Source organism: Petaurus breviceps, unplaced genomic scaffold, assembly GCF_028583685.1.
Source record: "Petaurus breviceps papuanus isolate PSGF00001 unplaced genomic scaffold, PetGlider_PUasm1.0 91133, whole genome shotgun sequence".
Classification (NCBI taxonomy): domain Eukaryota; kingdom Metazoa; phylum Chordata; class Mammalia; order Diprotodontia; family Petauridae; genus Petaurus; species Petaurus breviceps.
In genome coordinates this window covers 61,725,922-61,753,158 of record NW_027187419.1, presented here as the reverse complement: position 1 = coordinate 61,753,158, position 27,237 = coordinate 61,725,922, and the positions used below count along the sequence as shown (strand labels likewise).

Here is a 27,237-nt window from a genome sequence, read left to right as displayed (position 1 = left end):
CCAGTAGGGCCCCAATGTAGCTGCTGTGCCCCCCCCCCCCCCCGGTTCCTTTCACCAGATTGGGGGGGGGAGGTTAACTCAAATTCCCTATCATTCTTCTAACTTTTCACTGCAGCCTTAGTTCGGTCAGAGCCAAGACGACAGGGTGAAGGATCTTAATGGTTCTAACCTTTGACTGCATCCTCAGCTTGGTCAGAGCCAGGATGACAGGGAGAAGGCACTGTAGCCCTAGCCTGGGAAGAACTGGGACCACAAGGAAGAGAATCTTAGTGGTTCTAACTTTTCACTGTGGCCCCAATCTGGGTCAGAGCTGTACCACAGTGAGAAGACACCATAGCCCTAGCCTCATCAGAGGTAAGACTACAAGGAGAAGAATCTTAGTGGGTTTTTAAACTTTTGCTCAAGTAAACTTCACTTCTGTTTCCTCTCCTTTAAAACTTCTTTGAAAATGAGAACTTTGAACCTTCCAGTCAAGGTGAGTGGGACTCTAGAAAAGATCCAGTGTCCCTAGTCCCTTCTTCCCCATACTAGAGAATTCAAAGTTTTGTCTCTGAGGCATCTCTTTTTCTGATCTATACATCTTCCCAATTTATCTTAGTGCCAAATAGTAAACAGAATGAATTCAATTACCTGGTTCTATATTTCCAATGATTTTATACAGTTCTCTTTCTGTGACTCAGGAAAGAGTTAAGTATGGGGGCATTGTTTTGAGTTTGAGGTTTTTCTGTGCAGCTGTTTTCAGAGCTAATTCTGGAGACCTGCAAGTTTTCATTTCTTCTAAGGTGGTACGGTCTAAAGAGACGTGCTTATTGCTATTCTGACGGTGCTCTGGTCAGTATTTTAAGCTTTACAGACTACCCTCATATGGTCCATATAGTTTCATAATGTAATCTTAATTAAATATTTTTGTTAGATCTAGATCACTCACTCTTAGATTTAATTCATTTAAAGGATATTTATCATACACATATACATGGCATTGTGTTGACCTCTGGTATTCTCTCTTGTTTTTTAGGATGCTACTCTCGTTTCCTATCTCTCTTTTCAACTGCTGATTCTTCATCTTCATCATGTCCACAAACTGGTTGTTCTACAAGTCTCTGTCCCAGGACTTCTTCTGTAACTATACTCTTTCATTGACCTCATCAGCTCCCATGGGTTTAATTATCCAGATTTCTCCTACAACTATATATTATATCACCCTGGGAGCAGAAGCCCAAGTTAAAAGTCAAGAAACAAGCTGGGAAAAAAATGAGCAAACAACAAAAAAAAAGAACCTGACCATAGAAAAGTGACGGGAAAGATCAAAACACAAACCCAGACAAGTACAACAATATCAAAAGGGCTACATACAAAGCCTCAAAGAAAAAAAAGTGAATTCAAAAAACAATTCCTGGAAGATCTCAAAAAGGATTTTAAAAATTAAAAAAGAGTGGAAAAAACCTGGGAAAAGAAATGAGTGATGCAAGAGAATTATGAAAACAGAACCAAAAGTTTGGTAAAGGAAGCGCCAGAAAATGGAAAAAGATGTATAAAAATTCGCTGAAAAAAATAATTCCTTAAAAATTAGAATTGGGCAAGTGAAAGTTAATGACTCCATAAGACAACAAGAAACAACAAAATTAAGTTAAAAGAATGAAAAAATAGAAAAGCCTTTGGTATATAATCATGCATAATTTAATAATTGCCTTTTAATAGGCATAGTACTTAAGGATCAAAAAGAATTTCATTTATTTTCATCAATATTGACTGATTTAAAGGGGAAAAAATGCCATTTATTGGGAAGGGGTTAAGCTAATGATAAAAGACTTTTTCAAAAGCTTTCTCTGATACATACAGAAATTCCTATTCCTATTCCATTTTTTGTTCTCTTATCCTTCCCTTAAGCCAATTGTCCCTAACCAATTCTTCTCTTACTACTTTTTCTGTCATCCACATCTTATCCTTTTTATTTAGTTCTCTATCAAGGTTGTTCTCCATAAATTATTCTTTGGCATCTCACCGTATTCTTTAAAAAAAACAAAAACAATGAAAATAGTCTTGTTTATTGGCTTTTGTTTTCTGTTAACATAAAACTGGTAAATTAGGAGTTAGGGTTCTGACAAATATGTTCGTCAGAAAGTAAACATGTACAAATACTGTATTTATCTCTTCTACTAACCATTTGTGAATGCAGTATTTGCCATTTTTCAAAGTTTGCTATGAGTATTTGCGTATTCTTGATGAAGTTAGTGAGAACTACAAAATGACTATTTTTAAGAGACCTAATTGGGAAGGAGTAAGTATATGTCACATATTGTTCAAAAAGTAATTTCTCAACAAACGCTTCTTTGTAAGATTTGCCCAAAAGAACAATTTTTTACCCATTCTCCCTACCTTAACCCTTTCAACCAAGCTCTGGTATTTTGTAGGTTTATAAAACCCAAGTGAAACAGATGTTTGCTTATCTGTTCCCTGCTTGGATTTTAGACAAAAGGGCCAATTTGCTGCTACCCTGTGTATGGTGTGATGGAGTTAGGCTCTGTGCCCTCACTTATAATACTTGGAGCTTATTTGCAAAGCCTCTGTGCTATCTCTCAGAAAATGCTCTCCTTTCTCCCACTTCACAAAGTAGTCTTTGGCACTTCTTAGTTTAAAATCAGTATAAAACTAAGGTCTTTTTCAGAATATTTCAAAATCCCATTTCCCTTCCCTGCCACCACTTGTCTGGACAATTATTAACTGCCAGGGTAGCAGACATTCAAATGTCACTGGGATTATAGTGAGTCATCTTGCAAGGTACCCCAATTTAACGGGTCCTCACACAATGAGGGTCTGACAGTGCCCAAATGGTAAGTTTATTATTATATTCCAGTTATTCTAATTTAATCCGTGGAAGAGTTTGATATTGCTAATATTTGATGGAAGAGCAGACTTGATCTTTAGAAAAGCTGATTCTGTATGTTTAGGTAACTCCAAAAATGAATCTAGGACTTGCACCGGGGAACAGAGAAAAAAGCCCACCAAAAACCCTCGTGTGTTCACAGCCATGAAGTCACCAAGAAAAAAGGGTAGTTAAGTATGTTCATCGCACTCCCCATCACAAAGCTGGTGTGGCTCCAGATTGCCAATGCTTGGCTGAAACAATCATCTACCAGGTAAGCACTGATCAAGTAAGTCAGAAGGTTACAACATCACCTCCCAGGAAGTGAGGTATCAAGTCCACAAAGAACCCTAGCAGACCTTTCTTCTTGAAAGTCTTCTCATGAAGATCAGCAATCCCAGATTCCTTCCCCATGAACTGGCCCATGAAGTCAATCGAGATGACCCCCAGAGTGACCCATGGTGTAAAATTCAGATAGAAATGGGAGTCACCAAAGTACATAAGGAGTACATAATCAAGTCTATACACTGTACATAAGGATCCCTGAAGGCCACATAATGACTTAGAAAATCACACATTTATACATTTTTCCTTTTTTATTAATACATTAACACATTAGAAGCTAATAGGAACTACATTCAGTCTGACTCTGGCCACACTTGGGAGTGCTGTGGGCGGGATGATTAGTACCTCTGATGCTGAGAGGAGAGGTCATCTGAGAAAAATAGTGTGTCATCATCTTGTGGGAGGCCTAGATGAGCAGTTGGGCAGCTCAAAGTTATCAGCCTCCTAGTACCATGAGCAGAGCCTCAGTGGCTAGAGGTATCGCAGGTCCCCAGGTCCCCCGAATCAATACCTCCACAGCTCCAGACTGGGATCCCACCCACCCACACACACACCTGGAGCCCAAGGCAAAGATAGTATTTCCAAGTCAGAATGAGCCCCTCATTTCTGTTTTTAAAATTTCTATTTGAACCTTAGGTCCCATTCATTTTTGTCTGTTGAAAAATTCTCATTTTCTCTTAGGGGACACTCTTTTTCAGCTCTCCCTACAGAAGTAGCACAATTTTCAATAATTAATCTTTGTTCCTAGGAGCCACCACCCCAACTGGCATTATTTCACTTCTCCTCCCAGTTATCAGGATAGTTCACTTACACTGCCTGTCTACACCTGTCATACTGATAGTCCTTGTAAAACTGACTCATCTCCTTGCGTGACTTTCAAACCAAACTAAGCCTGCTTATTATATCCACAGAACCAATATAAAATTGTGAAGCAGTAAAAAACAAAACAAAGCAAAACAAACGACTTTCTTTCATCTTCCCCTCTAGGGCTTTTCTAGCTGCCAATTCCTGCCCCCCGCCCCCCCCAATGCCTTTGTGATAACTTGCAGCTGTCCAGGGCTTTGGCCACTTTAGCACTAAAAAAGAGCCTGACCACTCCAGTAACACTCACTCTCCTAACCTGTCCAGATCCTATTTCCCTATAAACACGACCATGTTTTAATACCCCACGGGGCCCCATTATTTTCTAAGTATTCTAAACTAGGTTATGTTACTTCAAACATCAAAGATTTCCATGGAAAGAATATAAGATCCTTGGGACATGGCAGGTTTCATTTTTGTCTTTTATGCCGCCATGGTCTAGGAAAGGTTTTTTTTTAATTTTTATTTATTTGCTCTTAGTTTTCTACATTCACTTCTATTAAGATTTTGAATTCTAAGTTTTCTTCTCCTTCCAAGACAGCATGCAATCTGATATAGGCTATACATGTACAATCATATCAAACATTTCCACATTAGTCATGCTGTAAAGAAGAAATAGAACCAAAGGGAAAAACCACAAGAAAGAACAAAACAAAAAGAGAAAATAGTATGCTGCTATCTGTATTCAAACTCCATAGTTCTTTCTCTGGATGTAGCTAGCAGTTTCTAACAAGTCTTTTGAAATTACCTTAGATCCTTGCATTGCTAAGAAGAGCTAAGTCTATCAAAGTTGGTCATTGTACAATGTTGCTGTTACTGTGTACAATGTTCTCTTGATTCTGTTCACTTCACTTGGCATCAGGTTTTTAAGTCCACCTGCTCATTATTTCTGATGGAACAATAGTATTCCATTACAATTGCATACCACAACTTGTTCAGCCATTCCCCAGTTGATGGGTATCCCCTTAATTTCCAATTCTTGATCACCACACCTGGGTCCTTTTCCCATTTTTATGATCTCTGGGATACAGACTTAGAAGTGGTATTGCTAGGTCAAAGGATATGCACTATTTTATAGCCCTTTGGACATAGTTCCAAATTGCTCTCCTGAATGATTGGATCAGTTCACAACTCCACTACCAATGTATTGGTGTTCCAATTCTTCCATATCTTCTCCAACATTTATTCTTTTCCTATTTTATTATGTTAGACAATCTGACAGGTGTGATGTGGTACCTCAGAGTTGTTTTAATTCACATTTCTCTAATCAATAGTGACTTAGAGCATTTTTTAGGAAACGGGTTTTTAACATGGGTCTGCAGATTGGTTTGGAGAAGGGTAAACTTAGATCTGGAAAAAAAATTATACAGAGAATACAATAGGTACTTAATAAAAAAATAATCATTTATGACTTCACTGGCATGAGTGTTCCTTTTAATAATGCAGATTAGAAACCTGTTCCCCTTCTCATCATGCCTTTGTAGATAGAAAATCTTTGAGAGTTGCTGTTGCCTAAAAAATTCTCAGCCTACAGCCAGCCTAAACCTCTCTAAATGTTAGTAAACTGGTCCTGAAATGACAATATTGTTATTAGGGTCATACTCAAAAGACTTTCCAACTTGGCAGAACCTAATAGTTTGTCTTGTGCTGGAATAGGTTTTGAAAGCCAAGGATTAACTTCATGTCAGAACAGAGCATGGGAAAGAAAACAGTACTTTGTTGAGATGAAGCTATGATGATAAGGAATATTGACCAGGACATTATATTTCTAGAAACCACTTTCATCTTAATAGGGGCTTTCTGTAAATAATAACTCAACTCAAAGGACTGAGATATATAGTTGGAAAGGTATATTGGAGCCAGATTCTAGAAATCTTTATATACCAAGAAGTCCGGATATTATCCTGCTGATAATAGGAAAGGGAAAGGGTAAGGGAATAAGCATTTATTCAGTGCCTGCTATGTGCTTTACAAATATTATCTCATTCGATCCTCACATCAACCCTATGAGGTTGGTGCTATTATCTCCATTTTACTTACAGTTGTTAGAAAACTGAGGGGTCAATGAAAGTTTTGGGATGGGGAATAATGAGACCCGGGCATTAGAAAGATTACTTTGGCCACAATGGTCTATTAGGAAGATAAGCTGGCACAACAGAAAGAACGCTGGATTTGGAGCTCAAGGTGCTGGAATAAAAATCGCATTTCTGCCACACACCTCCTGTGTGACTTTCAGCAAGTCATTTAACTTGTTTTCTCATACGCAAAATGAATGTGTTAGATTAGTCAAACTCTGAGGGTTCTTCCAAATCTAAATTTATGATCCTATGATGAAGTTAAAGTATGACAGGACTATGACTTCTCTAGTCCTAGACATCACGTCAATCTATGTAGCCAGACTGCTCTGTTGAGTCACAGTGAGTTTAGTGGATTATGACAGTCTACAAAGATCCCCACTTTTTCAAGAAATTACTGTATGTTCCCCAGTCTTACGACCTGTGAACTGATTTTGTGAATCTGAAAGACTTTACACTTATCCCTATCATATTTTATCTTATTAGATTCAGTCCAGTGTTCTAGATGATCCAGGTCTTTTTGAATTTTGTCATTCAGTGAATTTAGCTCTTCCAGTTCTGTCACCTACAAACCTGATAAGTACGCCAACTGTGCAATGATAAATAGCACATGGTCAAGTACAGAGTCCCAGGGCTACTATAATGGAGTACTCCTACCTGACTGAAAGTAAATCATGAATAATTTACTCTTTGGGTCCAGTAATTCTACTAGTTCTAAATTCTTCACCATGTCTTGGGTGAATGAATCAACTCAGCTTTGGACCTACTGCCCTTGGGCCATGTTATCCTAATTGGTCACTCAGCAAAGATGCATATTGGTTATTTGTCCTCCTCCCACAAGGTGGGGGTACCTCTCTACTTTTCCATGATTTTCCAGAGAAAATCTGTGGGCTGACAGTGGCCCACAGCTACATCTACCATTTCTTTAGTACCTGAAGATGTAGTTCATCTGGGCCTGCTGATCTGACCTTGTCTCTTACTTTATCTCCCTACATATCTTCGTATCAACTCCTTATTGGTCACTTTTACTGTGTTCTTCCTAGTCCAAAGACCACTCTCCTTGGCAAAGGAAACAAGCAAAAGTTGAACTCTACTTTCTCTCTTCTGTCTGTAGTCACCATTCCATCCAGCAGCTAGGTGAAGTCAATAAAGCACCATGCCTGGAGTCAGGGAGATATGAATTCAAATCCCCCCTCAGAACTCCCAGGCAAGTCACTTCACCCTATTTGTCTCAGTTTCCTAGTCTGTAAAATGAGCTGGAAAAGGAAATGGCAAACCACTTCACTATCTTTGCCAAGAAAACCCTACACAGAGTCATGAAAAGTTGGAAACTACTGAACAGTAACATCATCATTCCACCCACTTAAAGAGTTCTAGCCCTTCTTTGAGGGTGCTCTTTTCTTCAACACAGCTAAAAAAGGTTCTGTTGTCCTTGGCTTTCTTTCCTAATCTTAGCCCCTTCTGTGATTTAGTACTCCACACATGATTTGTACAGGCTGTAATGATGCTTTTATGGTATCTTCCATTGCTTCCCCTTGCACACCACTGGTTGATGACTTGGTATGTGTCCACGTTGGTCTCTTTAGGTTCTTTTCCCTTCTCACAAGACATGTTTCTTTTTGTTTCTCTAAACTATTTTTCTTGAGTGTGCCATCCTTCCAGGGCTGACTTCTGTATAATTTTAGTTCACAAGACCTTACCCTGAATTTCTAAAACCTTTAAAATCTGCTAGCTTACCAAAAACTTTCAGCTCCCTTCTGCCTCCCAACTCTTACAAATTAGGCAGCTCTATACATTTTCTTTTGTAATGTTATTTTGGGTTTAATTATCTTTCTATTGTGAAGCTAATATAGAGGCATCAACGGTGACACATACCTTAATGACCTCCACTGTTTATGATATACATTCACACATTTATAAAATTACAGCTAATTTATAGTTGCTTTTTCTCATTTTGTTAATGGATCATTCTTTCCATTTCTCCGAACATTTTTCCTATTCGTCACTTCATGTTGAACTGGCTAGTAGTATCTATGAATTACTGATATTATCTATCTGGTTATCTGTTTCCTAGTCCCTGTGCATAATGTTGAGAGGGGGTGTGTGTGTGTGCGTGTGTGCATGCACACATGTGTGTATAAAATATATATATTTTAACAATTTTCCATCTATACACAACTTTGTATAGTTTTCTTCTCTTTTGGTGAGATATTTCTAATAGTGTTCCACTGAGTTTAAGAGCATGACCAACGTGTTCTGGCTTGTTTCCCTATAGCCAGATTGCTTCCAAAAATAATGATCCAATTTGCACCATCAGCAGCAATGTGTACCTGAAACTAGCTTCCCAAGATGGCCTTTCCCTTGACTCACATGAACTTTAACAATTTTATTTTGGGAAAATAGATGAGAATGATTTGAGGATTCATAGTTGTTTTAATTTACGTTTAAAATCATGAGTAAAATTGAACATTATCTTCAAACTTTGTTTACTATTTGCATTTCTCTTCTGTGTATTGTCTATATATCGTAATTTGTTCACTGGAAATGAGTATTACCCGTAAAACTTTTTAATCTATTCCATGTAAATTCTGTAGCATCATATATTCATCAATTCCCACTCCTCCCCACGATGTTTCTTTTCATTTTAGTTCTACCAATTTTCATTTAGCAAAAGTTTTGTACTACATCAAATATATCAGTCTTCTCCAACATGATGTCTTCCATGGTTTTCATAATAAGGAATTTATTTGGTATAATGGCTAGCATGCTGGCTTTGGAATCAGGAAGACTGAGATTCAAATTCCATCTCTGACATTTACTAGCTATGTGTCCACTGATAAATCATTTAAAGTTTCTGCACCTCTTCTATTTTCTCATCTGTCAAAAGGGATAATAATATCTTCAAATACACACAGAGATCATGTAAATAAAGCACTTTTCAAATCACTATGGGAATGTCAATTATTAGTGCATTTTTTCAGATTACGTTCTCTTTCACCTAATAATACTCCCTTTTTGATAGGGATGTTGTCCCTTGTCTCCTGGTTCTTCTTCTTTGTCTGACTGTTTTCTTACTTGGTTCATCTTCTTTAAAATCAGTAAATATAGGTATCTCCCAAGGTTCTGGCCTCTTCCTCCTAATTCTTATACATCTCCTTTACTGTATCATATTCTGCTTTGTATTTTGCTGATTATATTTGCCTTATCCCCATTAGTATATTACAGACTTCTCGAGGATATAGACATTTTGCTATTTCTCCATCTTTGTACATTTAGCAGGGTATCTTGCACATGCTGTTTCCTCCTGGTAGATTATCAGTTGCTTAAGGCATGGGCTTCTTTCTGTCTCTGTATACACAGTGCGTGATAAACAGTATGTGTTTAATGAATATAGTCTGAATGGAAACGAGTATAATTTTAAATTTAATTCACTGATCTAACTCCATAGTATAAATTATGGATGTAAACTTATTTCCTCCAAAAACATTTATTAAACTTATCGATTACGCTTTTCCCATAGTTATTTGCTATTTTTCATGATTCAAATATAGTTTGTTATTATGTCATAGATCTAGATCTGGAAGAGACCTCAAAAGTTTGTTCAACCTCTTCATACAACAGAAGAGGAAACTGAGACCCAGGGGGGTTAGATGACTTGCCTAAGGTCAAAGAGGTAGTAAGACTTTCAAACAGATCTTTTAACTCCAAGTCCTGTATCCATTCTTCATGCTCCCACTTCTAGTCACTGCCTTTATCGCCAAATAGCAATTGTTTGTATTTTTTCCTCTCACATTCTCACGTACAAAAATCAAGGTGTCAAATCACTGAGACAACTAAGTATCCCCAGGCCTACAGTGATATATAGACATTCCTTCCAGGAGGCTGTAAACTCCTTGTGATGGATTGTCTCATTTTATCTTTATATTCCCAAACACCAGCCCTATTCCCAACAAACAGCAGGCACTTAATGTCTGTTGACTGATAATCAGATCTACAAAGTCTACCTACTATAACTGCCTTCTAACAAAGTCAAAGCTACTTATCTTCTGTTATGTGCCATTCTAATAACATAATGCTCCCTATGAAGTTGGTGGGGGGTGGGAGGGGAGGGCGGATTAAGCATAATAATAATTATAATACAGCGACTACGTGCTGGGTACTCTGCTAAGGGCTTTTTACAAATATTATCTTATTTGATCTTCACAATAATCCTGTGAGGTAGGTGCTACTAATATCCTCATTTTACATTTGAGGAAACTGAGGCAAACAGAGGTTAAATAATTTGCCTAGGATCACAAAACTAGTTAATGTGTGAGGATGGATTTGAACTTAGGTCTTCCTAACAACCCCAGGTCCAGCATTCTATCTACTTCGACACAACCTGACTTAGTATGTGAATTAGTAAGATATTAAGTTCCTGGGAACTCTGGGAGAAAACACTCATTTCAATGCTTGCTTCCTAGCAAAACCTACCTGCTTTCTTACCTTTATCACTTAAGGCAGAACAATGATAAAGGCTTGACATTCATCTAATATGCCAGTCTTATCATTCATCAGGATTGTATTAATAGACCTTGTTCTCAGTAGATGGAATTAGACTGACCCATTTTTGCTTTGGCAAATGATACATAGGCAAGCAAATTACAAGATGGACGGTAGAGGCCTAGCTTTGTTATAGAAATAGAACAATAAAGGTATAGAAATACCAGTTAAGGGTAACTAGGGGCAAAGACATGTAAGAAAAAAAAACTAAGAGTAAGGTGAGGAATCAGAGAAAGGGACAATCAAGCATTAACGAAGGAAGGAGGAGGCTAATAAGTTATCATATTTAAGGAATTAAAACTTTCAAAGTCCAGAGTACAGAACTGATTTCCTCAATATTCCAAGGTAGAGTACTTCTGACTTGGACTAGGTATAGAAACAATATATAACTACAATAAAAACAAGTGTAAGGGGCCAACCTTAAGTAAGAATTCAGAACACAGGAAACTATTAAGAACAGTTTTTTTAGCTTGACAAGAGATTAGTGCATCTTAACATAAACTTTTACTAAGCTGTGTAACTATAATTTCCCTATGTATACAATTTTTACCCTAAGATTTCTAACTCAATCATTTTATTTCACTCTAAAATGGGCTGAGTATATATAACACTGTAGAATAGAGGTGACTAACAGGCAGTCTGCTGAACTGGAAAATGTTTAACAAAATAAATAAAAATACAATGAAACACAGATAATGGAAGTAAGGTTTAATCTGTACCTGCGGAGATTCTATTGTATGGTTTAGTGGCTCAATCGGTGCTGCAAAAGGCTCTCTTAGTAAGGCAGGAAACACTGAAGTGTTTCCTCAACCTTAGTGTGATTAAATGAAGAGAAGTCCTGCTAGCCTTGAAGTCAGAAAGACCTAGGTTCAAATCTTGCCTCTGCTCACTTCATTGCATCCGCCACTCAATGAGGCATTTTCACTGGCTGCCTGCCCTGGCTGGATCTCTATCTCCAACTCCTGGTTTCCCTCCAGTCTCACTTTCTGCAAGAAGCCTTTCCCTGTCCTCCTTAATGATAGTAGCTCCTATACGATTATCCCAAATTTATTCTATAAGTATCTTATTTGTACATAGTTGCTTGCATTTTATTTACTTCATTAGAACTGTTTTCAGTCTTTCTTTGTATCCCCAATGCTTGGCCCAGAGTAGGTAAATAAATGCTTGTTGACTGGGAGTGCAATTAATGAATGAGAGTGAGGGAGTAGTCTGAAACTTCTACCAACTGTCCACATTCTCTCCATCCAAAGGGTCACAATCCTAGTTCCTGCCTCCACAATCCTTCATGCAACACTATTATAGTAACTAAATTCAACTATCTATTCCTAATCCAAAAGTTCTTAACCATTTTTTGTCATGAATCCCTCTTGGCAGTCTCCTGAAGGCTATGGGTGTCTTCTGTTTTTAAATGCTTTAAACATACACAGAATTTAAAAAAAGAAAGCACTTATATTGAAATGGTTACCAAAAAGTGAACAAAAAAACCACACAAGTTCTCAGTGTGCCAAGTTAAGAACTCCTGAATTAATTTTCCCCTTTCTTTCCTCACCCCATTTTATCTTTATGGAAGCTATCAAAATTATTTTCCTAAGGCATGACACAACTTCAGAGGCCGTTTTCCATAGTATAAAAAAATTGCGCCTGGCTAGGGACCATGCTTTCAAAAATATTTCTATCCCCAAAACGTAGCAGAGTAACATGTACACTGTAGGTATTTAACCGAAAACCCAATTTATCCATACGTCCCTTCTGCTGTTTTTTCCACATTCATTCTCGACTCTGTAATCTCAAGAGTCTGTCCATGTTTCCTAATAATAACAACCAAAGTGAGCCGGACCACTTTTCCCATCTTTTCTTCCTCCCTTCCCACACGCAGCACTGTTTCCCATCCCTTTTTTTGGGTGGGGGTGTCATTGATTTTCATTTCCTCTTTCTCTGCCCCCCCCCCCCCTTGCCCCCAACTCAGGTTACCCGTCCCTTCCCCTCCCCAGCGCAGGTAGCCGCTCCCCTCTGCCGCCTCCCCAGCGCAGGTAGCTCGGCCCCTCCCTGGGACCCAGCCCCCGGCCCGGCCCGGCACAGGCGGACGCCGGGGCCACAGGCCCCTGGGCGCCCTCTCTCTCCCCCGCTCTGGCCCCGCCGCCGCCCGGACCGTTACCTCTCCAGTTCCTCGTCCTCTTCCATGGCGTGGCCGAGGGCAGCTTCCGGGCTCCTCAGGTGGCGGGGGCGGCCCCGGGGATGTGCCCCATACCGCGGTCCCGGCGGGCAGAGCAGGAAGGAGGGAGGAGCCGGAGGAGGAGCCGCGGCGGCGCGGCGAAGAGAGGACCCGGCTGAGGGGCGGTGCCTTCCGGCGCCTCTGCCCCGGTGAGGCCGCTCGCCGGGCGGGGCCTCTCCCTTTCCACCTGGTGGGATCGTCCCCCCTCACCTACGGTGTTTTTTATCTTCTGGCTGGCTCTCCTCTCTCACCGGGCGGGGTCTCCGCCTTTTACAAGAAGTAGTCCCCTCACCAGCCCTGGCCTAGCCCCTCACTTGGGAGTGGTCTTCTCCCCTCACCTAGAGGGATCTTTCCCCCTCCTCAAATGGCAGGGTTCGTTAGCACTCCCATTCCGCGCAGGACAGACCTTCTCAGACGGGCACCTTGGGGGTTACGGTCAGCCCCCGCTCCAGGTGACCCCAGCTCCCCACAAAGCACCTTTCTAGAAAATAGGCGAGGAACCCCTCCCTCAGGCCTCCACCAACCCGACCCCAACTGCCTTGCCCGCGCCCGCCGCCCTCCTCGTGGGTGCCGAGGCTCCTCTCCGAAATCCACGCGGGCATGGGGGGTGAGAATCCTGCTCGCTTTATTAATTGCATCGGGGGATAAAGGGAGTTTCAACGTGGGCCTCCTAGGGGGATCCAGTCACTGCCTTGAGGCTCAGCTTGGGCGAATGGAGGAATCTGATTTAAACTTGGGAGGAGACCAGAGGTTTTGGTCTTTATCATTTCTCCTCGGGCCCTGTCCTATCCCTGAAACCCACGTCTCTCCCTCTGCTGCCGACTCTTATCAAGATCCATGTCTCTTTCCTTTTCCTCTCCCGTCTTCTGTTGGGAATCCCTTCTTTTCCGGATCTCAGGATCACACCCCTCGTATCTCCTTCCCTTTTCCATACTGTTTCTTTTTCTCAGGCCAATCCTCCACCATCCCCTTTCTTTCCCTTAGGTATTCTTTCCCACGTGCTTCTTCCCTTTCTCCCTTTCCCTCGTTATCTCCTCCGCCCCCTTTGCTCCTTTCCCTGCTCCAGCTGTCTTCTCCCATTCCCACGTTTCCCCATGCCTTTCCCACTTGTTCTCCTCCCCCTCACACATGTGACTCTTCCTCTCCCCCAGCTGTTCTACTCCCTAGGGCTCTAGCCCTGGGGAACCCTCCTAGCAAGTCTAATGCAGGGAAATCAGGCAAGTGGCGGAGACAGCCCGGGCCAAGGAGCCGGAGGGTGGGGAGGGGCGAGCAGAGGGAACAACGGGGCGGGGCTGACTCACTCTAACCTGGGAGGCTCTGCTGGGTTACCGCCCCGCCCCCTTCAGCTCTTCCATAGGGCCAGCTTCTCTCTACTCCGCCCCCTCCCAATCTGGGCCGCGCCGGATTGGCTAGGACGGGTGTCGGGTTGGGCGGTTCGGTCGCGGGAGCTCGCCCCCGGGATGCGAGCAAGCAGGGGCGGTTGAGGCGTAAGAGAAGTCTTGGCCGGAGTTTGCCTCTTGCCAGGAATCCCGCGGCTGCGGCGGCAACGGCGGCGGCGGCTCTTGGTGAAGCGGCTCCGGATCACGTCTCTTTCCCCCTCAGTCGGCGGGGGCGGGCGAGCGGACCTAGGCTCCCGGAGTGCCGTGCAGCGGTAGGGTAGCCCTCGTCGATTCCCAGGTAAGTAACTTTGGGCTGCGCCTCACGTTTCGCTCCCGCTCGCATTCTCGTTGTCGCCTTAGCGGCGGCAGCGGCCGTCTGTCTGCCTGCGTGGGGGACTCAGGTGCCAGCCCCCCGGGGGGGGGGGGGGGGGGAGGAGGTGGAGCGGCCGCGCCGCCGCCACTGCACCCCTTTCCCCGGGCACCGCGCCCTCGCCCTCCTTGGCGACTCCTGGTCCGAGGGTGGAGGGAGGAGGAAGAAGATCTGGAGGACGATCTCTGACTCCTCCGGACCAGGGCGCGGGGTGGGTGTGGGGCTGGTACATCTGGCTCCTAGAGGGACGCCTTTGCTGCCCGCGGTGCCCGGCGGGCGCTCCGGGAGAAGTCTTGGGGAGGAGCGACGGACGGACCGACCGACCGACACCACTAGCTTCTTGGCACCAGCCTGGCCCGGGACCGAGGACCGCGCTTGTGCTGCTGAACCCAGGGTTGTGCTGCTGGTACTGGCTGTGGAAGGAGCCTTGCTGGTTTCACTCGGGACACTGCGGGGAGGTGGTCCCTCCCACCACCTTCTCCCTGGCCTCACCTGTTGCCTTTTTTTTATCTTCCTCCGCGGCTGTCAGGGGAGGTGGAGGAGAGTGAACCGAAACCTTCCTGGTCCGATCTTATCGGCTCCGATAGTGGTCACAAAGCCTCCTTTTCAAGAAATAATACATCTTTTCAAACCTTAAGTGTCCTAGGTAGAAGATTATATACAGTTATCCTGTTTAGAGCAAAGACAGCGATCAAAGAGCTGGTCTTTGGGACAGATCTGAGTTCAAGCCCTACCTATGCATAATTATCTGTGTGAACCTGGACAAGTCACTTCACCTTTTTACTCTAGGTAACTCATAACTGTAAGATGCAGAGAGGGTTTTCAGGTTTGCATTGGTAGGAATTGCCCGTCTGAGAGTACTCTAGGACAGGTAACTGACTATTTACAAGTTGAAGAGAAGGTGCTGGTTGGCATTGACCAAGGAGTTCTCTGGTAGTAAGTAATATATTAAAATGAATTCACAGGTCCAGTTCCTATTTTTACAGTGAAGATTGTTCCAGCGCGGTGCTTAATAAATGTTTGTTGAGTTGAATTGAATTTTAGTATTCCAATTTATATACTGTTAGGAATATAGGCATCCTGTTCTTTCAGGTGCTGCTTTTCAGTATCTGTTTATTAGAAAAGTACACCAAGGCTATTTGAAGTGTCTTTTTTAAAAACGGAAAAATCAAAAGAACCTTGAAAGGGAGTAGAGTGAAACTGTCTTAGTACAGAAGAAAGAAACTCTTGTAGGCTCCTGTTAGTTGGTGCTGGGTTAAAATTGTGAGTTTCATCCTCACTCTCCATAGGAGCAAAAGTTTACAATGAGTTTCATCTTCCTAGCTCTTCGAAGGATTAAAAGGTTACAGCTGGAAGGGACTTGAGAAATCGTGTAAATAGCCCTTTCATTTTACTACCGAGGAAACTGAGACCCAAATAGGTAAGAGGGTCACTGTTACACATGGCCTGGGTTGCTTTTGAACCTTGGAGCTCTTACTTCAAGTCTAGCACATTTCTCTGAACCATCTTCGTATACTTCTAGCCAAGGGAATTGGTCAGAAGAGCCATAAACTAGGAGAAAGGAAAAGGCATAATCTAATCTTATGCCTGCTCTAGCAAGACATTATTACTTGAAATCAGTGCTTTTCTCTCTACACATATAACTCTCATTTTCTCTAACCCTCTCCCCCCATAGGTTAAAAGCGAAGCTAGATTTTATTAGTATAATCAGTGGCAAGTGATGAACATATAGAAAATGCTGGAAAATCTACTTTGGAAGGCATAATTTCTTTAGACACTTCAAAGTGTCTACTATGTGCTAGGCACACTGCTAGTGGATGGAGAAAAGAAGGTTCATATTACTTTTTTTTGTCTGTCAAAGACTAGGTAGGTCTCGAATAACAAAGTTTTACCTTTTTAGTTCACCTAAGATACACAGACTTTTTTATGAGTGAAATGTAGGTCAAGTCTGAACCATTGTAAAATAATGCCAGTTTCAATCTAAATCCTTTAGAATAGAGTTCATAGACCCCATTGATCCCTTTCACTTTTAGTGAATTTCAGATTGAATGCTTGAGATTTTATTTTTTGTGTTTTTATGCTTATTCGGAAAAACTTTAACCATATAGGCAGCAAGGTGAAATAGATTAGAAGACAGTTACTGCAAAATCCAATTTATCTAGAGTAATTGGGGGAATGGGGTCAGGATTTGGTGTTGTGAGTGGTAAGAGAGCACTTCTCTTTCTAGATGTATGACTAGTGGCAAGTTGATTAACCTCTCTAAATGTCAGTCTGTTCATTTGTAAAATAGAATGGTACCAATCTACTGGGTTTTTTGGTGAATAAAGTATCTTTTTAACAAAATATTATATAAATGCATTTGTTACAAGTGGGCACCCACTCTACAGTTTCCAAGCTTAGAGTTCCTAGAGCATTGAGAGGTTAACTCTCAGATCACACACAAGCCAGCATGGGTCAGAGAGTGAGACTTGAACCTAGTTTTTCTTGGCTTTCTGGCCAGCTGCTACCCATGCTGCCTCTGCCAGTTTTCAAATAATTTTATAAGGCATTTACTTTGTTCTTCACATGACCTTAGTATTCTCTCAACTACTCTATGACTGTCTCTGTTTTGCAAATGGGGATACCAAGGCTCCAAAAAGTTAGCTCGCCTATGGTCATGTAGCTAGTAGGTGTCAGAACCAGATTCAAGTCTCTCCTAACTTCTTGTCCTTATATCTTTCCAAAATTTAAATACAATAAAGTACAATAATAAAAGTAAACTTTTGTTTAAGGATTTAAAAAACCCTTAATGTAAAATACTATGACTATAAATGCAAGATTGCGGTACATTTGTATTTTCCTGATAATTGATCTGTACCTTAAAAAATAAATCCCTGGTGTCTTCTCTTATTTGCCTCATTTTCTTATAAAAGTGCAAATTATTGGAAGGAAAACATTTTTAACTCTCTGATGGCTTGAATTTTGAATAAGTGGAAGTGTTCTGAAGTAGTCTAGTGATGTGGTCTCATGGATTTTTGTTTCCAAAATTTCCTTAATAATATGGTCTTTGAAGTCTTGATAAGAATTGTTGAAAGAGATATAGTGAGTGGTTAAGTACCGTCTATTATTACAGGCAGGGTTTAATTAAATACAATTTACACATCTTTAATTGCTTTTGCTGAATTTCACGGAAACAACTTTTGGTGCTGATAATGAATGTGGGGCAGTTTTGTGGAGGAAAAAGAACATTTTGTATTTTTCAATCAAAAAGGGAAAAGATAGGAAGGAGATCCTATCTATTCAGCAGATCCATGATCCTCCTCTGCTGTAGTAACTACTTCCAGTAATGCATAAACCTCATTTATCATACCCTCTTGACATGTGCAACCCTTATCCGTGTCCTTCTGTAAATCCTTTGATGGCTGTTCACCTACATGCTTGGGTGCCGGACCTTTCTCCAAATCTCTTGCTGGTGCTTAGATTCCCAAGGAAGTCTTCAAGCTCTCCACCAATTAGTTATGCCTGCTTTTGACCACATGACCAGATCTGCTTTCTTTACTGGTCATTTTCTACCAGCTCTACAACTCACACAGTTCTTTGGTACTGTGCAGTAGACAGCTTTTGCCTGTCCTGAGTCTTCATTTCCCTTTAAGTAACCTTCAAATTTATTTCTTTAGGTACTGATATTCTGTGACTTGTAGCTATAGTACATCACACCAGGAGAATATTTGTGTGAAAAAGAAGACCCTTGTTTCAGGGAGCAGCTTAGGGTCATTCAGTATGCTGCACAATTTTCCATATGCAGTCTCACCAAATCAGTTCTGTTCAGTTCTGGGCCTGGCTCATGGTCCATTTGTAGTGTCTGTCCCAAGAAAAATACTGATGGAGAATTTGTAGAGTTTGTTTCTTCACCTGTTTCTCTTGTTGTGTACGATAGGTATTCTTTATTCCCTTGAGTTTTCCTTAATGGATAATACTTTGCATATAGTCAGTGCTCATTAAATGCTTTTAATTTATTCATTCATTCCTTCACAAGGTTGGGGAGAGAGAGAAGGTGATTTGAAGAGGTCCTGAAGACCAGAACTATCAAGCTCCTAATTGTTTTGTAATGGTGGTAGTCAACCTCGTGAGCCACGATACGGTCCTGTCCACACACTATTGGCACTGTTTACCTCTTTTCCCATTTTTGGAAAGTTGATCCTAATGGCTACATATCTGAATGGAGAAGGGTAAACTTTATTCTCCACCCAACCATGTCCATATAATTTTTTTGTAAATGATTTGGAAAAGGGAGTACACAGTTTTAAGTTACTCTAGTCAGTGAAATACTAAGCCAGTAGAAATTAATTGCAAAGATATCCTTCAAAGCTATGTGAGTGGGCAGAAAAAGGGCAAGCGATTAGACAGGTATAAGGTAATGCACTTAAGGGAAGGGAAAAATCTAATCTAAATTATACTTAGAGTAACAGGCTTTTTAGTTGTCTGTTATGGCTCAAGAAAATGGTCTGGGAACCATTCCAGACTATTCCTTGAAGACATTTGTATTCTGCTGTGGGGAAGCCCACCTGGATATTCTTTCTACATTTGGAAAAATATTGGCAGGCAGGGACCTATAAAATATCAACCTGCCTTTATATAAAGCATGACGTACCTAGATGTGGAATATAGATTGGGGGAATTTTCTGCTAATCCAGAAATTTTACAGTGATCTGTACAGAATATAATGCAGAAACCTCATATAATTCAAACTTGATTGCTTGGCATTTATTTCACAATGACTTTAAAAAAAATGTATACACTGTAGAACCAGGAGAAATTTGTACACAATTACAGACACAACGTATGTGTGATGACCAACTTTGATAGACTGGACTCTTCTCAGCAATGCAGTGATATAAGTCAATCCCAAAAGACTCATGATGGAGAGAAATATGTGCATCCAGAGAAAGAACTAGAAAGAACTAAGTTTATATCCAGGTGGAAGCAAAATACCTGATCTTTTTTGTTCTCTTATTTAGTTTTATGTCCTCTTTACCATTTTTCATTCCAGCTGGTGCAATCCATCCTTATAACCTGACTAATGTATAATGTGAAAGTATTTACAGATCCTATACTTGACTATAAGCCGCCATGGTGGGGGAGGTGTGGGAGGGGGACAAAATGTGAAATTCAAGGAATTGAATCCTATAAAGTAAAAGGAAACAAACAAATTAATAAAAAAAATGTATACACAAAAGTATCATGATACACCTTAATTTTGATATGTTGAGTTTGCCCTATTGGAACAGAATTACAGCTCTCTAAATGCCATTTTAAATAGATTTCAGTGCAATTTTATTAGTGGCTAGTGATTATGACAGTAAAATTTTAGGAAGAAAAAGCTACCAGATAAAACAAATACTTAGGTTTATTCTGGGTTAATTTATTGAACAATGTTAATTTTAAAATTAAGCCTACCTTTTGTTTTAAAATAATAAATCAATTTAAAGTATATTTTTGAAATGTTTTGGTATTTGTGTGGTTATATTGTTCAGTTGTTTTTCAGTCATGTCTGACTCTTCATATCCCCATTTGGCAAAGATACTGGAGTGGTTTGATGTTTCCTTCTCCAGCTCATTTTACCAATGAGGAAACTGACACAAACAGGGTTAAAGTGATTTGCCCAGGGTCATACAGCTAGTAATAGTCTATACCTGGATTTGAACTTAGAAAGATAAGTCCTCCTAACTCCAGACCTTGGCATTTTATCCACTTCGACACCTAGCTGACTGTGGTTATGTTGAATAAAATGTAATTTTCCAGAACCACACAATCATTATTAGGTTTGCTGGTACATTTTATTTTAGTTAGGATGATCTTATGTTTATAGAGAACATAAAATGATTTACAGTTTCTTTTTCACCAGAATATCATCCTTATACTATTTATAATTACTAGCATTTACATGGTACTTTACCAAACATGTTATCTAATTTGATACTCCCAACAACACATGGGAGATAGGTTGCTGGGAGGCACAGAAAGTTTGACTTTTCAAGGACATACTACTGGTAGGTGTCTGAGGCTGGATTTGAACTCTGATCTTGACTCCCATATCTTGCTCTTGATGTACTGTACTACCTAGCTGGTATTTTAAAAAAACAAACTAAGGGGCGATTAGTGAATAGAGCACTGGCCCCTGAGTCAGGAGGACCTAAGTTCAAATCCAGTCTTAGACACTTAACACTTACTAGCTGTGAGACCTTGGGCAACTCACTTAACCCCCTCCCCCTTCCAAAAAGCCAAAAAAAAAAACCAAAAAGAAAAAACTCATGGCTTTCTGTGAGTTATTAATTTTACTGGGAGGCAGCAGTATCACATAAAATTATAATTTGAGAAATTGTGTTGGAATAATTTATGATTTTTTAATTTTGAAGCACAAGTCATTTAAATTTACATGTCTGTTTAAAGATTCTTTCTAGGAACTTAAGCAAAACAAGGCTAGTTTAAGGGATGTTTGCAATAAGTCCTTAAACTTTTTTTGAGGTCAGTATAGTGGTCATTGGAGTTTGGGTTTTTTTTTAAAGCAGTTGGGGTTAAGTAACTTGTTCAAGGTTACATGGTCAGTTATTTCTGGGTGTGGTGCTGAGTATCAGAGCCTGGGATTTGATTCACCTGGCCGCCCCAAAACTTTTTTTTTTTTTTTGCCTTTTGGAGGGCAATTGTGGTTAAGTAACTTGCCCAAGGTTACAGGCTAGTTTTTGTGTGTGGGTGTTAAGTGTCTGAGGTCGGAACTGAACTTGGGTGCTCCTGACTCAGGGGGCTGGTGCTTTACTCACTGCGCCACCTAGCTGCCCCTAAGGTCATTGTGTTTTAATGGAAATAATTTGGGGATATGAAATTAGGAGATCCAGAGTTGGATCATGGGTGTGGTGGCACAGTCAGTGAACAAACCTTGTTGAAACCTGAAGTATTATCACCCACATTTTTACAATGGGGGTAATAATACTTGAACTGTCTTATAGTGTTGGGAAGCCTTTATAAACCTTAGAGTTATAAATGAATTGCCTTTATCATGGTGATAAACCGTTTTGTTAACAGTTTTTTAGTGAATGCTTTTGTATGATGTAGAAAATATTGTGCTAATTGGATCATTGATTTTAACAGTTTTATAATTCTGTTCACCTGATGAAGTGACTTCACAGAGACATTGGTGTTACATAGACCAGGTTTTAAGAATTCCTCATTTCTGCTGATGAGATGATGAAGTTAATGCTATTTTAACATTTGTTGAATACATAGAAAAAATTAAGTACTGGATATTTTTTGAGCAGCAGAAGTGTTTTTATAAACCTAAGCCCTAACACCCTTAAGATATTTTCATCACATCCTGGACAATATTCACCCAGATTTGTCTAGGTTGCTAATATATTTTATTTGTTTCTATCCATCTGAGTCATTTTATGTTCTCTATTAGCTCAAGCAAGATTGTAACCAAAATAAAATGTACTAGAGAATATAATAAATTAGTAAGGATAACAGGAGTAATTTGATAAATAAACTGAATTTTAATTTAGATTATACTGTTGGGTGGCAATGATTTGATTGGTATGCATTAAAAAATATGATACAGGAGCATACAGTCTCATGTACTTTATATGATTGTGATTTCTCAGATTAGGAGAAATAGTAATGAATTTTGAGTTCGTACCACTACATGAAATTAAAAGTTAGGTTGACAGACCAATTTTATGGCAAATATTACGTATTTGAACTCTAAAATGAGTTTATTTCCTGATTACTTTTTAAATGAAATCCATGCAGTGCAGTCAAATTTTTGTGACACCTAGACCGAAATATTAAAGAACCTTCAGTTCTACCATTTCCTATATTTCCTGGTCCCCTCTATATCTGTCTTCGTATATATCCATTAGCATAATGTATTGGTTAGTTCTGAATTTAGGAAACAATCCCTAACATTTGCTAGATGAGTGACCTTAAGGAAGTCCTTTAGCCTCAGTGTTTGCCTAGTGGCAAAATGCACATAATTGTTGTACCTATTTTGTGACAGAGTCAAATGAGCTAATGATGTAAAGTGTTTTGTAAACCTGAAACTACCTTGTAGAAATGTCAGCTCTCATTTTTATAAGCAAATCATATGTGAAGGAAATTTTTGAAAAGCAATTTTTGGTGAGTTATAGAAATTCATTAGAAAGTAGAAATTGAAAAGTCTGAAATTGAACTGCCCTTTGAAATCAAAGGGAGGAGCTAAAATGTTTTTCTCATACTAGCAAGAGACTTAATGAAAACTAGGTACAGATTTCTGGTGATGTTAAGGAATGTGAATTAACTGAATTAACTGAAGTTTGAATCCCTTTGGAGTCTGATAACTGAAATAGTTTACTATAACTATATAATATTATAGGATATACCTTCATCTGGATTTTAACCAGATCACCATAATAAGTAAATATCTGTTTAATTTTCTGAGGAATTGAAAGCTCTTAGAATGTTGTAGAATCTTAGAATTAGAAGAGACCTTTGAACTCTTGCCTCTTCCTTTTTTTTTCAAACAATCACCATAGTAAGTAAAAAAATCTGTTTAATTTTCTGAGGAATTGAAAGCTCTTAGAGATAGAAGAGACCTTTGAACTCTTGCCTCTTCCTTTTTTTTTTTTTCAGGCAAAAATCTGAGTTTTGTTCCCTGTCCCTAAAATGTTCTCCCTCACTATTTTCACCTATTGAATTCCTATTCTTTACAACCCAACTTATAGGCTACTTCCAGAAAGTCTTCCCAGTTTCCCCCACTCCTTATCTGTGAATGACCCTCCCTATGGACCTCAGGGGGCACTTTTATTGTTATGTTCCCATACATTTATAGTGTTCTATTGGGAATTATAATGATCTAAGTTCTGTATATTTCTCCCTGATTTGTGACAAGCTTCTTGAAACCATGGACTATTTCTGATCCAAATTTTGTATTTTCTTTAATACGTCACAATATTGTGTATGCAAAAGATATTATTATTTTATCATGTAGTTTTCCTACTTAAACCATGTGATGTGGTTAGATGAGAGAAAAGATGGAAAGACACAAATATATAGTACATGTTACCTATGTCACAGCAAAACAGTATTGACTGTTATAGAAAGGATGAGTGTAATCACCTTAGTTTTTCAACGTGCTGATCCTGAGATACATCATGGATTTAGAACTCGAAAAGATCTCAGAGGTTATGTAGCTCAGTCCCCTCTTTTTACAGATAAGGAAATAACTCTGTAGAGGTTATTTGACTTTTTGAAGTCACACAGGTATTAAGTGGCAAAACTTAGGAGTTTTCTTCAAGACATTGGCCTCATATGCCTTTTTAAATTACACACTTTAAAAAGCATTAAAAATCTATTTTGTTTTCCACTCATCTACCCTCCCCACACACGCACACTTGAGGAGAAATACCCCCTCCCCAAACTTTTGTAACAAATATACATAGTCAAACAAAACTAATTCCAACCTAGATCCTATCCAAAATAAATCTAAATCTGTACTTTGAGTCACATTAACCTCTCCGACAGGAGGTGGGTGGCATGTTACATCATGGATTCTGTGGACTTGTGGTTGGTCATTGCAGTGATCAGAGTTTTTAAGTTTTTTGTCCCCTTTCATTTCTTAATCTGATCTATATTTTACAATATATTTTTCATGGTGTTGACTTTTCTCCACTTTCACTGGCAATCCACAGAATGATCAGCTCTGATGTTATAGGCAGAGAGCTCCATATGGTTTATGGATGCAGGAGCTTATGTCATTTTATAGTTAGAATTAAAGGGTACCTAGGTGTTATTTTTTTATAATTATAGGCGAGCCATACCCACATGCATATTGGGATTGGTATTTAACTTAGCACCTTTTGGCTACATCTTATGAAAACCCTAGTCACCTCAGCTACTCCTATCTACGTATTCAGTCAGTCAATCAGTAAATGTTTATTAAGCCTTTGCTGTGTACCAAGCACTGTCCTAAGCCCTATTCCTTTCTCTTTATGAACAACCCTGAGTAAGATAAGCATAACTGCCTCAAAAACATCCTCAACAACCCATTCAGCATCTCTTTAAATGTCTACAATGAGGATATTATTAGTCCATTTTCAAACAGCTCTAATTATCAAGGAAGTTCTCCCAACTTTTGAACCAAAATTTACTTTTTATAACTTTATAGCTAGTTGGCACAGTGACCCGAGTTCAAATAAAAATGGCCTCAGACACTATCTGTATGACCTTGGCCAAGTCACTTAACCCTGTTTGCTTCCCTTTCCTCATCTGTAAAATGAGCTGGAGAAGGAAATGGCAAACCACTCTAATATCTTTGCCAAGAAAACCCAAAATAGGATCACCAAGAGTCAGACACAACAACCAAAAAAAAAAGCATCAATTGGCCTTTCTTAACCCTGGATTAGTCTTATTTTGCATATAGCCCCCAACCCCTTTTTTTTTTAGAGGATAATCAATGTGGAAAGACAAGCTGAGAAGAAACAACTTAATCAACATCAGAGAATTTGTGTCAAAAAGAAACTATATGAGTGGAATGAATATGGAATGCTTTCTTCTGTAGTACATGTTTCACTCAACATCAGATAATTCATACTTGAGTGAAACTTTTTGAATGGCTAAGCTTTGTGAAGATAGTAAATGTGAGGATTCTAACTATGATACACATTGAAGTTTTAATGTTTAAAGGGAAATCCTATAGGTGAAGCAAATTTCCATCTAGTTTCCCACAGACTGCTCCAAACATATTGGCCTGGTTTTAATTACCCCAGGGTTTTCTCTGAAAAAAAGGTCCATCTTTTTAAAGTCAATATTTCTCTAATGACTTTTGTTAACTGTACCTGGGATTTCATTGGTATATGGAACTCCTGATTTTGAAAAATCTTCCTATTCATTGGTAGGAAATCAGTACCTACTCTGCAAGAGAGTTGCCTAGGGCATGTTGGAGGTAAGACTTGAATTTATTCTTCATTCTCAGACTGGCTTTGTGTGCATTCTGTCTCTACATTGTTTTAAAAAGAGGTCTCTGGTTTCCATCCCTGATCTGTTACTGGGTATGAGGTGAAGCCTCGGAGTTGTTTTAATGTGCATTTCTCTAATTATTAGTGATTTGAAGCTTTTTTATATATTACTACTCTTAGCTTGGATTTGTTCTCTTGAAAACTGCTTCTTCATGTCCTTTGACCATTTATTAATTGGGGCATAGCTATTTTTCTTAGCAAATTGAATCAATTTTCAGTTTGTCTTAGAAATTATATTGTTATCTGAAAAACTTTGTACAAAGATAATTTTCATATCTATCTGCTTCTCTTCTAATTTTAGCTGCACTTGTTTTGCTTGTGCAAATAACTTTTTAGTTTTATATAATCAAAATTGTCTGTTTTATGTCTTATGATTTTGTCTGTCTTGTGTTTAATTATGAACTGTCCATAGATATAACAGGTAATTTCTTCCTTGCTCCTCTAATTTGTTTATGGTGTTACCTTTTGTCTGTACGTACCCATGTGGAACATATCGTGGTATACATTGTGTAATGTTGTTTTGTACCTAGTTTCTACCAGATGACTTTCCAGTTTTCTTAGCAATTTTTGTCAAATATTGATTTTTTACTCATACAGATGGGTTTATCAAACACTACATTACTGTGCTTGTTTGTTTCTGTATATTGTGTACATAATCTGTTCCACTGATCAATTTCTATATGTCTTATTCAGTACCTCCTTGTTTTGATGATTACTGCTATGTAGTATAGTTTGAGATCTGATACTGCTAGAATTCACCACCTTTTTCCTATTACTTACTTGAGTTTTTTGACCTTTTGTTTCTTCAGATGAATTAAAAAACATTTTTTCTGTGTCTATAAAGTAATCCTTTGTTATATTGTTTGGAATGGAACTGAATAAGTAAAACCATTTAGGTAGTGCTATGTTGTCATTTTTATTATATCAGTTTTTGCCTACTCATGAGCAGTGAATATATCTTCACTTCTTTGTTGTTCAGCAGTTTTTCAGTCATTGCCAACTCTGTTACTCCTTTTCTTGGCAAAGATTTTGGAGTGGTTTGCCATTTCCTTCTGCAGCTCATTTTATTGATGAAGAAAACTGAGGCAAACAGGATCAAGTGACTTGTCTAGAGTCACACAGGTAGGAAGCATCTGAGGCCAGATTCAAACTCAGGAAGATGAGTCTTTTTCTGACTCTAGTTCTAGCACTCTATCTTCTGTACCACCCATCTGCCCCCACCACTTCTTTAGAGCTCTATTTTTGTAAAGAATGTTTATAGTTGTTTTCATGTAGGTTCAACATGTGTGTGTGTTTTGGCAAGTAGACTACCAAGTATTATATGGTTTTAGTCAGTCAGTAAACATTTATTAAGTCCTTACTAAGTTCCAGGAACTGTGCTACCGTGTTTCCCCGATAATAAGACCTATCCTGAAAATAAGCCCTCCCCTTACTGTGTAAGATTCCTCTAAAATAAGCCCTATTGAGATTGCTACTGTAGTGAAGGTGATCCCCTGCGCTACACGCTACATTACGGTACCCTCTGTATGCACCGCCCCCCCACCGTGAAATGCACGCCACACTCCG

The 27,237-nt window shown here is 39.5% G+C and overlaps 2 protein-coding genes across 3 annotated transcripts in view; one reads left to right on the top strand and one right to left on the bottom strand.

Moving 5' to 3' along the window:
• Positions 1-13,011, bottom strand: part of POLR1D (RNA polymerase I and III subunit D) — a 59,016-nt gene extending 46,005 nt beyond the window's left edge. The window contains exon 1 of the mRNA XM_069079907.1: positions 12,842-13,011. Within this exon, the coding sequence (XP_068936008.1) occupies positions 12,842-12,867 (26 nt within the window). The 5' untranslated portion in view covers positions 12,868-13,011. The remainder of the gene's footprint in view (positions 1-12,841) is intronic.
• Positions 13,012-14,351: 1,340 nt separating this feature from the next.
• LNX2 (ligand of numb-protein X 2) overlaps positions 14,352-27,237 on the top strand; it is a 98,469-nt gene continuing 85,583 nt past the window's right edge. For both annotated transcript variants that reach the window (XM_069079903.1, XM_069079904.1), the window contains exon 1: positions 14,352-14,575. The gene's annotated coding sequence lies outside the window, so the exon portion shown is untranslated. The remainder of the gene's footprint in view (positions 14,576-27,237) is intronic.